The sequence below is a fragment of the Symsagittifera roscoffensis genome, chromosome 4 (genome assembly GCF_963678635.1).
Source record: "Symsagittifera roscoffensis chromosome 4, txSymRosc1.1, whole genome shotgun sequence".
In the NCBI taxonomy this organism is placed as follows: Eukaryota; Metazoa; Xenacoelomorpha; order Acoela; family Convolutidae; genus Symsagittifera; species Symsagittifera roscoffensis.
Window position 1 is genome coordinate 20618255 of NC_087065.1, and position 16072 is coordinate 20634326.

The 16072-nt window shown below is 36.6% G+C and overlaps 4 protein-coding genes across 4 annotated transcripts in view; all 4 read left to right on the forward strand.

Annotated features, from left to right (window-relative positions):
• LOC134844477 (deoxynucleotidyltransferase terminal-interacting protein 2-like) overlaps window positions 1–14278 on the forward strand; it is a 414318-nt gene extending 400040 nt beyond the window's left edge. Inside the window, exon 2 of the mRNA XM_063861179.1 lies at window positions 13200–14278. Within this exon, the coding sequence (XP_063717249.1) occupies window positions 13209–13997 (789 nt within the window). The 5' untranslated portion in view covers window positions 13200–13208 and the 3' untranslated portion in view covers window positions 13998–14278. The remainder of the gene's footprint in view (window positions 1–13199) is intronic.
• LOC134844369 (GPI mannosyltransferase 2-like) lies at window positions 5442–7236 on the forward strand. The gene has a single exon (XM_063861019.1). It carries the CDS (start codon window positions 5850–5852, stop codon window positions 7224–7226), a length of 1377 nt encoding a protein of 458 aa, XP_063717089.1. The 5' UTR covers window positions 5442–5849; the 3' UTR covers window positions 7227–7236.
• Window positions 7360–12595, forward strand: LOC134845052 (protein FAM32A-like). The gene is made up of 2 exons (XM_063861894.1): window positions 7360–7541; window positions 12284–12595. The coding sequence occupies exons 1-2, from the start codon at window positions 7369–7371 to the stop codon at window positions 12456–12458; spliced, it is 348 nt and encodes a 115-aa protein (XP_063717964.1). The 5' UTR covers window positions 7360–7368; the 3' UTR covers window positions 12459–12595.
• A 694-nt stretch (window positions 14279–14972) lies between the features above and the next one.
• Window positions 14973–15848, forward strand: LOC134844790 (leucine-rich repeat flightless-interacting protein 2-like). The gene has a single exon (XM_063861606.1). The coding sequence runs from the start codon at window positions 14973–14975 to the stop codon at window positions 15846–15848; it is 876 nt and encodes a 291-aa protein (XP_063717676.1).
• The last annotated feature ends 224 nt before the right edge of the window (window positions 15849–16072 follow it).

A 16072-nucleotide genomic window follows, 5' to 3' on the forward strand; every position in this document is an offset into this window, starting at 1 on the left:
AGTGCAGGACTTAATTTTCTGAAATCGCTTACTAAGCTGATAAACCTCATTGGAGATGGCAAAATACCGGAACCACTAAGACCTTTCTTTTTTGGCGCAAAGCTTATCGCCCTCATAAAAATAGACGGAGGGTTGAGACCGATTGCCATAGGCAACACGCTGAGACGTATCGCGTCTAAATGCGCTGGAAGCAAGGCCCTCTCCGAGCGACAAAATTTTTTCGGAAACGTACAGGTAGGATGCGGTACCAAACGAGGAGCAGAAATAGCTGCGCACTCGTTTCGAAACCTAATTGAACGCGACGACAATCCAAAATGTACTGTTCTTTTAAAACTAGATTTTAAGAATGCCTTTAACTCTTTAAACAGAGAAACAATGCTGAATCATGTTTTTTCAAATCGCCCCGAATTATATAATTACACCCATTGCGCATATGCTAAACCTAGTTACCTTTTTTACGGAAGCTCTGTCATAATGTCAGAAGACGGAACTCAGCAAGGTGATCCTGAAGCCCCACCCCTTTTTGCGGAAACAATTCATACACTAGTCAAACAGTTGGAGTCGAAAATTAACATCTGGTATTTAGATGATGGGAATTTAGCCGACGACTATAAGGTAGTACTCCGGGACCTTAAAAACATTCTGAAATCGGAACAAATTTACGGCCTGAGCTTAAACACTGAGAAGTGTGAACTTTGTTTTTTGGGACCGACTACTAGTACACAGTATAATTCAATTTTAACACAATTTCGAAAAATATGCCCCAAAATAAAAATAAAAACAAAAGAAGAACTCCTCATTTTAGGATCTCCAATCGGCGAACTTTGCCGAAAAGAATTACTCGACGAAAAAATTAGGGAGCTTGAAAAAATCTCGGATGTCATTGACAAACTAGACGCCCATTATGGTTTTTACCTCCTGAAAAATTGCTTTAGCATGCCAAAACTCCTATATTTTTTGCGTACGAGCCCTTGTTTTTTGCAAAATGATTTTTTGGAACGCTACGATAAATTACTAAGAAATTCGTTATGCAAGGTCACTAACGTGAAAATGGATGATAACCAGTTTTTACAAGCAGTTCTCCCGGCAGCCAAAGGTGGCTTGGGCGTTTCTTCCGCTCGTCTACTCGCTTTACCCGCTTTCTTAGCCTCAGCAGTAGGAGCGAAAGATGCCTTGAGCGAAATCTTTGGTTTGGAGCATGTGGATAGAACCTATGATGATGCGCTTAAACGGTGGTTTGACCTTGGAAAAATTGAAATGGCTCCGGAAAATGAAATCCAAAAAAATTGGACGGAGCCAATTTTTGACAGCGAAATTGCAGACTTGATTTTACGACTCGAACCAACGGACGTGAAAAGGTTCAACGCGTTCCAAGATAGATTTGGATCCCAATGGTTGAACGTCATCCCCTGCAAAAATTTAAGGTTAAAACTGTCGAACCAACAACTCAGAATTGCGATAGGACTTCGATTAGGATCAAAAATATGCGAACGGCATAAATGCGTGTGCGGAAAAGACGTTACCGAGGATGGTTGGCATGGTCTTTCTTGCCTCAAAAGTGCAGGGAGATTCTCTAGGCATTCAAACCTGAATGCCCTTATAAAGCAGAGTCTATCATCTACTCACATTCCGTCTGTTTTAGAACCACGACACCTCTACAGGTCCGATCAGAAGCGACCAGACGGTTTGACGCTCGTTCCATGGGCTGATGGTAAGCAGCTCTTGTGGGATGTAACGGTAGTAGACTCCTTAGCCCCTTGTAGGATTAATGCCGGGTCTGTTTGTAACCCTGGTACGGCTGCCGCTGAAGCGGAAGAGCGAAAAATTGACAAATATAAAGATCTTGTAAATGATGGATATCTTTTTCAACCGCTAGCTTTTGAAATTCAGGGCGCGGCCGGCCCCAGCACAGAAGTTTTTTTGAGCAAGCTTTGTAAGAACCTAAGCATATGCACTGAGGAACCCAGAGCAGGCAGCTTTTTAAAACAGAGAATCTCCCTGGCAATACAGATTGCGAACGCCGCTTGCGTACTCGGAACAATAAATGACAAAATAACTTTCGACGAAATTTTTTACTTGTAACACTTGTATATTATATTATCTCGTGTCGAGTTGCGTGTTCTTATTGAAGAAGCGTAACCCGTATCGATTTTAAATGAAAAGGACTTAAACACTTGACATCTTCTTTTATCATTATCACTTCCATATCTAGAAAATTCCAAGGATTTTGACTGGAATACATGATGAAGGGACTCATGACTGTAACCTCGGTTACTATGATACTTTTGACCTTCTGATTACCTTAGAAATGGTTGTACGAAAAATGTCGTGCGGAATTGTAAACAAGTCAATCAAAATGTGATTTCCAATTTAAACAGAACCGTGCCCATGAATTGGCTCTAAGTCACCTACTTCATTCAGTCATTCTTTTAAGCAAAACTAAAGAAATTTCATGCCAGTTTTTAATTTTCTCGGCTGGATACTGATTTGCCGCTTCAGGAATAGCAAAAACAAATTACTGTCAGCTTACGAAAAATCAAATGTGAAAATTTTCAAAACAAAGTAAACCCAAGAACAATCAAAACTTGTTTAAAAATATACCTATAAAGATTGATATATATTTATGCCTGTAACTTGTTAAAAGATATAATGGTAATCACATCGAACACTCTTATTTCCAAAGATCGGTCACAATAAGGAGCAACATTCATCAAAATATGTCCTCAGATGACGCATTGACTTAAAAAAAAAACGTCTAAGTAAGGTTAAAGAAAAACTATTTTTCTATATTTAAGGAAGTTTAGAAAAGATAAGGTGAGCCGATAAGTGTTCTCTGATTTCCTTGTTAAGAGTTAAGTTTTGCTTTTATTAATTATCCCTAATGCCGATTTATTCCTAAATGTGAAATTGATTTACACTAGCCTCGTAGATTTTTCCATAGCTGGCTAATAGTTCTTGTTTTTGTGTGTTTATAAGCTGACTAAGTGGTAAATTCGGGATTACCCCTGTTGTTGCGATGTCCGGGAAAAAGATAGACAGCTGTTCAGACAACAGTCGTTTTTGATGGGACTTAAAGACGCGGCTGCATACAATTCTTAATTGTGGGCCTTAGAAATATAAATCGCCTCAGTTTAATTAGCTCATTTTAATTGTTCTAACGCTCATTTTTCGGCTTTAATGTCATTTCGGTACTCGTTTAGAAGTATGGTGCCGCGGTTTTCGGTGCGTACCATTCAAAAGCTTCCTTAGAACTGTGTTCCCACCAGATCTCTCGAAACGTACTTGAAGTGAAGTGCTTCAAGTGGATTAAAACAAAAGGAAACTTGTAAACATTATTCTTCGTTAGGTTTGCCACCAAAGTTTTCTTCAAAATGAAGTTATGTTAAATATCATTTATCTGAAAAAAGTTTAAACTACCTTCTGTGTCTGACTTAAATCTTCAAATTACCACACCGAATGAGAGATGAAGTAGAAAATTTGTCGTTTTTTCACAGTGAAGACAATGTTGAAAAAGTTTGGAGGGATTTGCGCGAACTCCTGACTGAACTAACGAAAAAGTTTGTACCATTAACTAACCTCGATCCAGAGTGTAGAAACAACTTATTATTCACCAATACCACTCGACAGGCAATCAGAGAAAAAAAGAAATACTGGAAAAATTGGAAAAATAGAACAACAGCAAACTATGACAACTATAAAGAAAAAGAAATGCTGTTAAGACAGCTACACGAAATGATCAAAAGGCAAAGAAAGTGAAATAGCTAAAGATGTAAAAATGAAACCAAAAAAAATCTGGAGCTATGTGAGACAGGAAACCTTGTTACAAAATGCAATACCAGCTTTAGTGCAGGATGATGGATCTTTAACGACCAATGAGATCGAAAAAGTTGAACTTTGTCAAAGTTCTTTTCATCAGTCTTCACACACGAACCGCCAGGAGAATGGAAGATTCCAGATTTGGATATCACCCATCCAATAAAGGACTTAGAAATAACAGAGCAATTGGTGAAAGAGCAACTAGACTCACTCAATACATCGAAATCTCCAGGGCCCGACGAAGTTCACCCGAAACGTCTGTTTAAATTGAGAGATTTCTTGACTCAAATTCTAACAAAAATTTTAAACAAATCTTGGGACGAAACGAAGCTACCTCAAGATTGGAAACTTGCTCACATTGCCTCTGTCTTCAAAAAAGGGGAAAAAATCGTTAGCTGACAATTATCGTCCAGTAAGCTTAACATCAATAGTTTGTAAAATAATTAGAGCCCATCTGATGGAGCATCTAGAAAAAAATGAAATCCTTGTAAATGAACAGTTTGGTTTCCTGCCCGGTAGATCATCGCAATTACAACTACTGAGAGTGCTGGATGATTTCACAAAAACAATTGATAGTTGACGAAAAATGGATGTTATCTACTTGGAATTCAAGAAAGCGTTCGACTCGGTTCCGCACAAAAGACTGATAGGAATCCTAAAACAATATGGAATAAAAGGAAAAACACTGGGCTGGATCAACGAGTTTTTATTAAACAGACGTCAAAGAATTGTGATAAAAGACAGTAGATCTGAATGGAAAGATGTTCTGAGTGGGATTCCCCAGGGGTCTGTACTGGATTCTGTTTTGTTTGTAATATATATAAATTCAATGCCAAACGCAGTCAAATCAAAATTGTATTCATTTGCAGACGATGCAAAACTATACAGAGAAATTACCAGCGACAAAGACGTTGAATTGCTCCAAGAAGCTCTGAGAAAACTGGAAGAATGGTCAAAAAATAGTGTTTTACATTTTAATGAAGATAAATGTGTAAGTATGATAATCTCAAATGGAAGATCAATATGAACTTTACGATAAACAGATTAAAACAGTAGTAGAAGAAAAAGACATTGCTGTGATCATCGATTGTAAACTCTCCTTTGACTCTCATATCTTTGCAAAAGTTGAAAAGGCAAATTCTATCATTGCAGTTTTCAAGAAAAAATTCATTAAAATGATTACCTGTGTTTTTAAATGTTTATAAAGGACTCATTTGGAGTTCTGTAATCAAGCCTGGTACCCGCGATTAAAGAAGAACACAAGATTAATCGAAAATGTGCAACGACGAGCGACACGATTGGTACAAGGTCTGCAGACACTAAGCTACAATGAAAGGTTAAAGAAACTAGACCTACCGTCACTTGAATACCGCAGAAGACGAGGAACAATGATCGAAATGTTCAAAATAAGTTACAACCGTTATGACCCGAAAGCTACAAAAGGCATGTTCGAATTGAATAATCGTGACACAAGGACAAATGACAAGAAAGTGATAACGAAGAAGGCCAACTTCGAATTGCGGAAATACTTTTTTACCATCAGATCAGCTACAGATTGGAATATGTTGCCAGGAGAAGTAATTGACTCGAAGACCTTGAACGCTTTCAAGAACAACCGGGAAAAATGTTGGAAGAAAAGCGAAATTAATAAACTTGAGACGAATTAAACGAAAAGGAGTAGATCATGAGCTGATCGATAGAGGCGACAAAACGCCTAAAAGATCAGAAAAACAACTGAACTGAACTGACTTTTATACGGGACCACTGGTAGTTTTTCGGGACCTTACTTTTAAACTAGGTTTTTGACTATGACCATACTTTTAAACTATGACCATACTTCAAAAAAAGTACCGTTATAGCGTCTTCATGTCCTCTCGTCTGATTTACCTAGCACCTGTGGTTCAATTCACTGCAAAATTGCTGCAGCCTTTTCGGATGTCACCAGTGACAGTGACTCCAATGTGTTTACCACAGTAATAGCAGATTTTTAATTGAATTCAGCTATTAATGTTTGTGCATGTTGCTATTTTTAGATGATTACTAGAATGGAAACCATTTCTTGTATGGTTTTTGGCTACAAATTCCTCATGTTTTTGTTGATATTTTTGTCTTCTTTGCTGATACCCAATATTGGCGACATCATCGAATTGAGTATAAATGGAGAAATTGACGCGTTTCAGCCGCCAATGAACCTATCCGATAGCAATTATTTCATTCTGTTTGAAGGTTTCACCAAGTGGGATTCTCAATATTTTGTTTTTATCTCAAGATATGGCTATCTCACTGAAAAAATATTTGCTTTTTTCCCATTATGGCCTTTATTGTTATCTTTTTCAAATGTCGTTATGGGCGAATCACTTTTGCTGCTGTTAGTTTGGGGAACTATTTTGAATTTGTTGTTAGCTTGTACAATTACACATACACTGATATCATTGGTGTCTGAAATTTACCTTGAATTAAAAAACAAGTATATAGTAATTATACCATTTCTTCTTAATCCCGCTGGAATTTTCTTTCATGTCTTTTATTCTGAAAGTCTTTATCTCTGCCTAGTCTTACTTGCAACATTGAAGCTAATAGAGGGAAATGATCTGTGTGCTGCACTATTCTTTCATTTAGCTTCTTGGACCAGGGCTAATGGTATTGTAAATAGTGGATTTTTTCTTTTCGCAATTTTAGTCTTAACTTTGAAACGCCGAGCCTTAAGTAATCTGTGCAATTATTTGAGACTGTCTGTGTATGTTTTCATATCTGTTGTACCGTTTGCGTTGTTTCAATGGTATGCTTTTGTTAAGTTTTGCTCAAAAGCTGGAAATATTTCTAAGTCCAACTATGACATCGAAATTTATTTAAGAAAAAATCAGCTGTTTGAGGAAGGTGTTTGGTGTAAAGAAAAATTACCAGTTGTGTATTCTTACATTCAAGAAAAATATTGGAGAAATGGTTTTCTGAGATACTACACTTTAAATAATATTCCCAACTTTTTTCTCGCAATTCCACTGATCTGTTTTGTTCCCTACATCTTCTGGATTCACAAGAAATTGATTACCATTACTGCTAGAGCGCCAATATGGGCGGCGAAAAACATGAGCCGCGTTGATGCAATCAAATTTGCAGCTCTAGTTCAGTTAGCATTTCTTTACGCTTTCTCTGTGCTGTTCATGAATATACAAGTTATGACGCGTTTCATTTTTTCATCATGCCCGATTGTTTATCCCACGATATCAAAAATAGTACTGGATGACATGAAAATCGCCAAGTTCAACACGAATGGTCTTAATTTTATCCAAGATATTTTTTCTAGTCGATTTAGAAGCTTGCGTCTTAGGACCAAACTCATGATAATATGGTGCATTTCCTATAATATTCTTGGATTGATTCTACATCCTAATAGGCTTCCCTGGACTTAATTTAAGAGTAAGTGACAACTTTATTTCGTTCAAATTAGATTGTACGGTTATTTAGCTTGACTTTTTTGCTTCAAAGATTCATTTAGCTTGGAGATTTTTTGCTATTAAGATTCAACCTTGAAAATGCTTTTCAGAGCTAGACATGTCAGATGATTACGATTTAGTTTATACCTCCTCTCTCAAACTGAAGCAAGAGGGAGGCAAAGTGGGTAAGAAGAAGAAAAAGAAGAGCAAACCGGTTCAGCAATTACCCCCATCTGTCACCACAAAACCTACAACCTGCTCATCTTCTTCCGATCCAGTCGCAGCATCCAAGTGCGTAAAGACACGGATAATTGTCCGTAGTTAGTTAAATTTCAAAAAAAGTTGCATTTATAAATTTTAATTGCAATAAATTTAAGTTTACTGGCGACATCATTTGTCCTGGAAAGGAACCTCAGGGATAGTCAACGAGAAAATTGATTCGAGTGAACGAATTATTATATCAAAATTATACGTACAATTTTTGTCTGAATAGTTGCCCGTTCAAAAACCCCCGAAAATGCAAAAAAGAGAGAAAGGATAATAAATTATCAAAGTGTCATTTTTACTGTTTTTATCCGACTGCTTTTGTGACTTAAGTATAATTCGTTAATATTTGTTTTTCAATTTTGCGTAGTTTGCATAATTTCTTATGGCAATTTTGAATAGAATGAGATATGTCGCGAACTAAAGATCATTCAATACTACTTGTTAACATCAGTCAACTTTGTGCAATCGGGTACTAGAGTTTTTCCCGTTAGTTACTTTGTTCACAGGATGACTGAAATTAGCTGTCATCTTCAAATCTGTTTTTTTTTTCGTATATTAACAGACGAAAATGTGAACTTTCGTCAACTAACACACAAATTTTTTGTTTTTGTTTGAGTTTTCTCTCTTAATTTGTTTTATACTATATGGGCGTATCAGCTTCATTTTGAGTTGTTTGATAATTAAAAAAAGGTTTTCTCAATGTTTTGAGGAGGGATTTGAAAACTTTTTCAATTTTGTAGTTTTTGTGAACAATTTTTTCTCGTTAAGTTAAGTTGTCTTGTTAAGTTTGATCTTGATGCCAATTTAACGTTTAACTGTCTTTTTTAACGTTATTTTTTTTAAAGGAACTTCAAATTTATTTTACTGGTTTCTCATTTTCTGTCAGTTAATTTGTCATGCTATGTTAGAGTTTTATCACAAGTGGTGCAAAATTTCGCTTCGCCCGCCTACCTGCTTATACCAAAATTTTGGTGGGGGAGAACAATGTTTTCATTGTGAAAAAAAATCGAGTTATTGAGTTTTTTGAATTTGAAAAAATTATATTAATTCGATTAGCTTTACAATTATATGTGCGCTCGCTCTGGCAACTTTATATCTTTCGATAATTTTTTCTTAGATTCTGATTTTGCAGATTTTCTGGCACTGTTTGCCCTATTTTGTTTCAGGACTACTCTCGAATATCAGACTAACTGACAAAAGGCACACAAAGGCTGCTGAGTTGGCTCTCAAAACGTTTAGTTTTTTTCTCATTTATAATAGTTTGCTCAAGATTTCCTCCTAACCAAAAGGCTTTGTTGTTGCTATTCAATATCACAGATTCTTAGTTTTAGATAGATTAGTTTTAGATACTGTTGGTAGATACTAATTTTTTTTGTCATTGACTAAAAAATTAGCCAATTTTGTTGAACAGATTGGCACGGAAAATAGAGCTGTGGTAAAAATGAGCTGTGGTAAAAATGAATCGAAAAAAAACCTCCTGCTTGATTTCAGAAGATCTTGGTGTAGGCCTTAAAGGTAGTGCTTTTGTGCAAATAAGTATCTTTTCATATAAACTAAGTAATTTTCTGTCAATACAAGTTGAATCTGGCCGAGATGAAAAACTTTCAAGCTTCGAGCTTCGATAGTCTTCAACAACACATAAGATAACATATTTTTTTAGTATCTGATTTTGGATAAAATATTATCATAGATTTGGGTAGGTGGCTGACATTTTGGTTCATTCGAGTGAAGTTTACTTTTGTAGTTTTTGTTTTATTTTAGCCTTGCTCTAGGAAAAAAAACGGCTAATTGCACCAATATAATTAAGTTTTTTGGCAAAAAAAATTAAGAAAATTAATATATATTTTTAAAAACAGTCAAGAATATATAGTTGAGATCAATCCTAGTTGTAAATTTTTTTACTTTTGTGCTATTAGATGTGATTTCATTCCATTTGTGCTATTAGATGTGATTTCGGCTGCGCGCAACCATAATTGTTCTATTGACAGACTCATTTATAATTACTTTATAATTTCTGTATCACAAGACTACGTTTTTTTTGTGCTGAAATATACTTAATTTGCACTAATGAAAAAATTGCAGTCGTATGCTGTGCTAAATTGTGATAAATGACAGAAAAATGAGAACTGAAAGTTTTTTCGGCATAATGCACGAATAGTTATATTTCGGTAGAGTTCAGCCTGTTTTCATGGTTATTTTGGGAGAGCACAACTCATTTTTTTTCAGGCGAAATCGATGGTCTGTTTCAAAAACATAAATTGTTGTTAGTTAATATTTAAATAAAATTTATTGTCAACTATCGGTTGTAACTCTGAGGTGCTAATTTTCTTACCATGGCTGACTGTAACTGTAACTATATTTGACCATAATCGTTGAACTGTTGTGAGCAATCGATGGTCTTTTTGCTATATTTAACAATATGTAGCATTGCAAACTTCATCGCCTATGTTCTGGTCGAAGGTTCAACGCGGCTTTTAGCACTGTTTTTTTTCATATTTGGTGGCCTTTTTGCTGTTTCCATCGGTAGCTAGTGTTAGCTTACGTTGAAGAGCCCGTGGCGCAGATGCGAGAGTGTGAGACTCCAAGTTTTCTCAATCGATTGCGGTAATCGTTGACTTCATTTTACTCTAGCGAGCATAATGTTTTAGTATGGTTGTATTTTTTCCAAACTAACTGTTTTTTTGCCATAATCAACTATATGTAGCATTTCAAGCTTCATAGCCTATGTTCTGGTCGGAAGTTCAACGAGGCACTTAGCACTGGTTATATTCATATTTGGTGGCTTTTTGCTGCCTCATTAGTAGCTAACTTGGAAGAGCTTGTGGCACAGATACGAGACTGTGAGACTCCAAATCTCGATGCCGCAGGTTCGAAATTGGACCCATCAAAAGGTTTATTTTTACTTTTTTTAAATTCTGTTATAGAGCTGCTTTTTTATAGTTTTCTCGCTTGTGTTAACGCGATGCAGCTTCGCGTTTTGTAAAAATTTTGGTGCTCCATTTGCCGGGTTTGTCGTTTTTTTGCGAAGTGAAATTTCGAATTTAGGTAATTTTTTTTTGATGATAACTGCTGTTGGAATGTTTAATTCTACTTGCACAGCCAACTACTGCAATTCCACAAATAACAAATTTTTTTAATTGGTTACAAGATGTTTCTGCATAAGATTTTTCTCTTTTTTTTCTAGCACTTTGAAGTAAAAGGTGACTCAGGAGCTTAAGAGGTGGACGGGAATAAGTAAAATCAGTTTTTGTTGAACAGATTTATTAATAGTTATGAGTTTTCATCTTGTTACACAATAGCGGTTTTTCATGGAACAGTTTCATCGGTCACCTTTTTTGGCCCTTTAATAATAGCTTCATAATGAATCAACTTTGTGATAGAGCGGGGATTGTAAAGCATGCCTTAAGTGTTTTAATGCGGGCTTTGTATAATAATCTGGTATAATAAGACATCAGACGTTTTTTTGTTGAAGTAAAGAGAAGTTTAAATGCACTAAACAAGACTGCAGTCCACTGTTGTGCTAAATTTTGATAAATGAACGAAGAATGAGACCTGTAATTTTTCTCGCCAGTGGGCACGGATAATTGTTTCGGTAGAGCGCACCATTTTTTCTGTTTTTTTTTTGGCAGATCATCATTTTTTTCTGATTTTTTTGACAGCGGACCCATTTTTATTTAATTCAGGCGAAATTGGAACCACAAATAATCTTCAGTTGGGACCGAGTGATAAATCATTAACACTTTATCATGTGGCTGTTGGCTATGCTCTTTTTGGAGAGCTTGAAACTGAGCATGGAATATCAAGAGCTTCTCGTTAGTTGATAATTTCTCTCCGTTCTTGCCGATGTTTTCAGACTGGTTTTCTCTAGTGGCTAACACATTTAACTTAATGTCTACAAGTTCGGGTTCCATTCCCACTGAAATCATTTTTGTTTTGTAAAGACAGACTAGTGGAAAGTAAACCGGCGACCTATTGTAATATATCACCAAAAAGCCATCGATTTCGATTTTTCCTAAAAACAATTGGAAACAATCATGTTCTTAATAATTTGAATTCATAGATGAAAACAACCAAGTTCTACACAATTTTGAATGTATTTACGACCAGGGGCGGATTATGGGGTTCGACCCCCTCATTAAACAAAGGGTCCCCCCTTTAGTATTATTTTTTGACATCCATTTTCGGCTTATCAACCCTAAAATATTCTGAAAGCGCCTTCGACGCCAATATATACTTATTTTTAATGGGTGCGTGCGCCGAAAAAACGCAGTTTTTTTCGGTCAAATTTTTCTAAAAATTTCCTAAAAACGTGGCGGCAAAATTTCTGTCAAAATAGGGTTTTTTTAGTCTTCTGGGATCGCTCAAAGTCAATTTGTTCGACCGAAAAAGGTCGACAAAGTTTTTTGAGAATTTTTTGAAAATACCCCACCTTTGGGAATTTTTTGAAAATACCCCACCCCCTCGAAAAAATCCCCCACCCCGCCCCTGTTTACGACACCAATGAGTTTTTATTTTTCAAATTTTTTGTTTTTATAGCGGCCTAACGAACAATTGACTAAAGGAATATAACTAGGCGGTTACTGAGCATAAAGTTTTCTGGCAACAGTTGTTTCACCATTGCTTTTAATAATTGCTAGAAAACTATTCTCACGATCAGATGATATAAACCCAGATCAACAAAACTGTAGAAATCATTATTCGTTTTAACAGCCGCTGTCGTAGCATTTAGTTAGGTTTGGTTCAAACAGGTTTTATGTTTTTCGCAGGTCCGACAAGACGAAGGCTGAGCTAGCTTACGAAGAAGAGATGGAGAAACGGAAGATGCAAACTATGTTGAAACGAGCAGAAAAGACATACAAGCAAAGAATCATGGAGTTCAATGAAACATTAAACAACATGACTGAGTTCTACGACATTCAGAAAGTCAGCTGGACGAAATAATAGCAGATAATTCTCGAAGATGCAATACTGAAGCGCAAAAGATTTCCTTGTCGTAACATGACTGTGATTTCATTTAAAATATCTGTAGTTTCGTTAATATAAAATAGTTGTATAAAATAAAATTTGCTTGTTTTAAACTTTTGAACTGACTATGTTTTTCGCTGACGTGACATAGAATAATTGGATTTTCTCACATTTTGGTAGTTTTTATGAAATGCGATATTGTAAGTAAAACTTCTAAAATTTCAATAAACAAGCAGGCGATTTTAATGAGGAAAATACAAAATCTGCGACATCCTATTTGACAATGCTGGAGCTTAGTGTTCTACAACCATAAGATCATGCAATAATTTTCTTTAGGCGTCGAAGATCAAATGATTTGACCAAAAATGTCAAAAATGATTTTTTGCTTGTAGATTTCAAAAACATACAGTGCAATATTTGGGAATTCATTAGTATCATCGGTCCTGCTGAGTGCAGGGCCAACATTGAGGGAGGGCAGGGTGATGTCATCCATTTTGCCGAAGCCGGTCTAACCTTGAGAAGGTGGATGATACTGGGACCCCTCCAACCGTGTCCGAAGTGGGCTTCGAACGCATCTTATTTGTGTTGAGAGACGTGTGCCTAACCCACTCGGCAACGGCTGCTCGATAATTGGGAATCCAAAGCCTTACCTTTTTTTAATTGACGTAATTGAACATCATTGCCAATATTACCGAGCCTGTAAATCAACTATTTCAGGGAAAAAACATGCCACCCTCTATTGATGATGATGAGATATGCTCTTTAGCTTTAGCGAAGATCAGAGAAAACTTCGCAAGCTCAACAAATGAACCTGCTCTCCAACTTGACAAGTTAGCCTTCAACAGTCAAACGGCAAGGTCAATAGATCCAGGAGTTCCCATTCAGTCTTATTTAGATTTTGACAACCCCTTGGACCCAACTGCAAATTGTCCTACACCACTGGATGCGAAATTGAAAGAATTAATGGCCAAAAGTGTGATAAACGATCCTAATTTCTACAGAACAGAACCACTGAATGTTCACAGGTCGAAACGAGCTATCAAGAAATTGCGACAAGAAGTGCGTGAAAAAACAGCTGGTAAAAATTGGTTCAATTTCAAAGCACATGAGTTGAGAGATGAAGATACTCTTGATCGAGAATTAATGCGAATGCGTGACGTAATTTATAACAAGAAGGTGTACAAAAGAGGGGCACTGAAGAAAGACAGCCAATCGAAATTCGTCCAAGTTGGTACCTGGAAAAAGTCACCTTTGGACCATTATTCGCAAGAATTTAGTGCTAAAAACAGAAAGAAGACGTTAGTTGAAACTCTAATGGCGGATGCCGATTTCAAAAAACAGAATAAAGAAAAGTATTTGGACATGGTGAAGAAAAGAAGTAACTACAAGCGTGTTTCTTCTGTCGGTGGTAAAACAAGCCACTCGGCCAAGGGTAAAAGAGAAAGTAAATCAGACTTGACCGTTCCTAGAAGTGGGAGGCAGATCAAAGGAAAATCCAGACAGTCCGAGACATGACAGGCTTAGTTGTTCCAGTGTGTTAGGGAATCGTCGGTGCTTGGGGGTAAATGCGCTATAAGATTTAAATATTGCGCAACGGATTAAATCTACGCCAATTTAGAGCAACATTGGAGCATTGCATTGTCTTCAGTTCCATATAAAGCCCAAAAGGAATGTCTTTGCTTAATTCCATGAGTCAACACAACTTCTGGGCTTAGCAAGCTGTGAATAAAATGAGCTAAACTGACTTGTTCTGGATATCATGTTCAAATAAATCTAATAATCTTTTGTTTTGTCAAGAGTCTTATCAAATTTTTTCGACCTAATTAGAAAAACAGTTCACTCCAGGGGCGGATTCGACCCCCTGCCTACCCCAAGGTTCTACATTTTGCTACTGTTTAAGAAATCCATTTTTGGCCGACCGACACTAAAATTTTTCTAAAGGCAAGGCGCCTTTGGCGCCAATATATACGAACTTTGAGGGGGAGCGCGCGCCAAAAAACCCTATTTTTTGTTGTCAAAATTTTCCAAAAAGTGCCCAAAAACAGCTTTTTTGACCTGTTTTTTTTTAAATTTGCTTGCGGCGCAAAAAATTTGGTCAAAACAGCGTCTTTAAATGCTTTAGGAAAGCTCGGAAAACCAATTTTCGCGTATTTTTTTTTGAAAATCCCCCCCCCCCCTCGAGAAAATCCTAGATCCGCCCCTGGTTCACTCTTAACTTTTTTCAAAGTCCTTTTCTTTAGTTTTCAATGGTGCCAGAAACCAAAATACAGAAAATTTTTAATTTTCTAGATAGTTTTCAATTTTTCTTTTCCTGTTTTTCTTGAAGTTTTTTTGAAACGAACAGATCTGCTTGTCCTTTTGAATCTTCAGATGCCGGTTTTTGGAATCAAATCTCAACTGATTTTGATTGTGAAAAAGAGAATGATTGTTGATCAATTATGAAGCAGTAAATTTGTTTTTTTTTTATTGCTGAGTGTTTTTTAGAGTGGGATGGGCGAATCCTCCTCGGACAGTAGCAATCTGTCCATACGAGAACTGACTCGCAAGATATCAGAGCTAGAGGCCACCATATCCACACATAAGAATGATAAGCAGAGCTTCAATGAAGAAGTGACCCAGCTCAAATTCCAGCTATCAGTGCTGAGAGACCAGATGCTGGACACTGAGGAGCTAATCAGAAGGACAAATCAGCTGGAAAAAGAGAAAAGTAAGGAACTTTCGTTGTTCAAACGTGATCACGAAGCACTCAAACACAGGTGTAACATGCTGGAAAAACAGATCGAATACAGAGACGAGAAGCTAAAGGAGCTGGGAGTATTCATTAATTTATCTGGTAATTTCGAAACACTTTCGCCAAATGATATGACAGATGGTAGTTCGGATGCGGCGAACACGAGTATGGACTCGACTGCTGCTCGAGATGACGTCATCAGTCGACTGCAGTCAGAAGTTAAGTCGTTAAAATTGGATTTGCAGATTGAGAAGACACGGAACCAGAATTCAGAATCAGAAAAGGGATCAGGGGACAAAAAGATAGCCAATCAGACTCCAAATGGTAATGGAAGTAGTACAGGTGGAGGCAATCTTCAGGTGAAAATGAAAGAACTTGAATTCAAAAACACTCAGTTGGAGAAAGATAAGGAGTTTTTGCAGAACAATCTGACAATAGCTGAGAAGGCGAGAGATCGGGAGAAAGCTAGGAGCTCAGAGCTAGACGCATCAGAGGAAAAACTGAAGAATGAATTAAAGGCTGTTAAGAAAGATTTCAAGAAGCTCCAACTTGATTATCATGATTTAGAATCCATGAACAGTACATTGAAGAAGAAACTGGAAAAGCAGTCCAAAAAGGGGGGACTGGTAAATTAAAAGTGATGCGATAATAAAAACAATGGATTAGAATGTTTGGATATTTTTATTTTAACTTAAATTTCTAAACACCACTCACACAGAGAAAGCTATTCATTAACAATAACCCACTTTATGTGCTTATGTCGTTATAAATTGTTTACTACGTCGATTTGAGGCGCTACTTTCAATTTCCAGGAATAATCAAGGGAAGTAAATGATGAGCTGCCATTTAAATATGCATA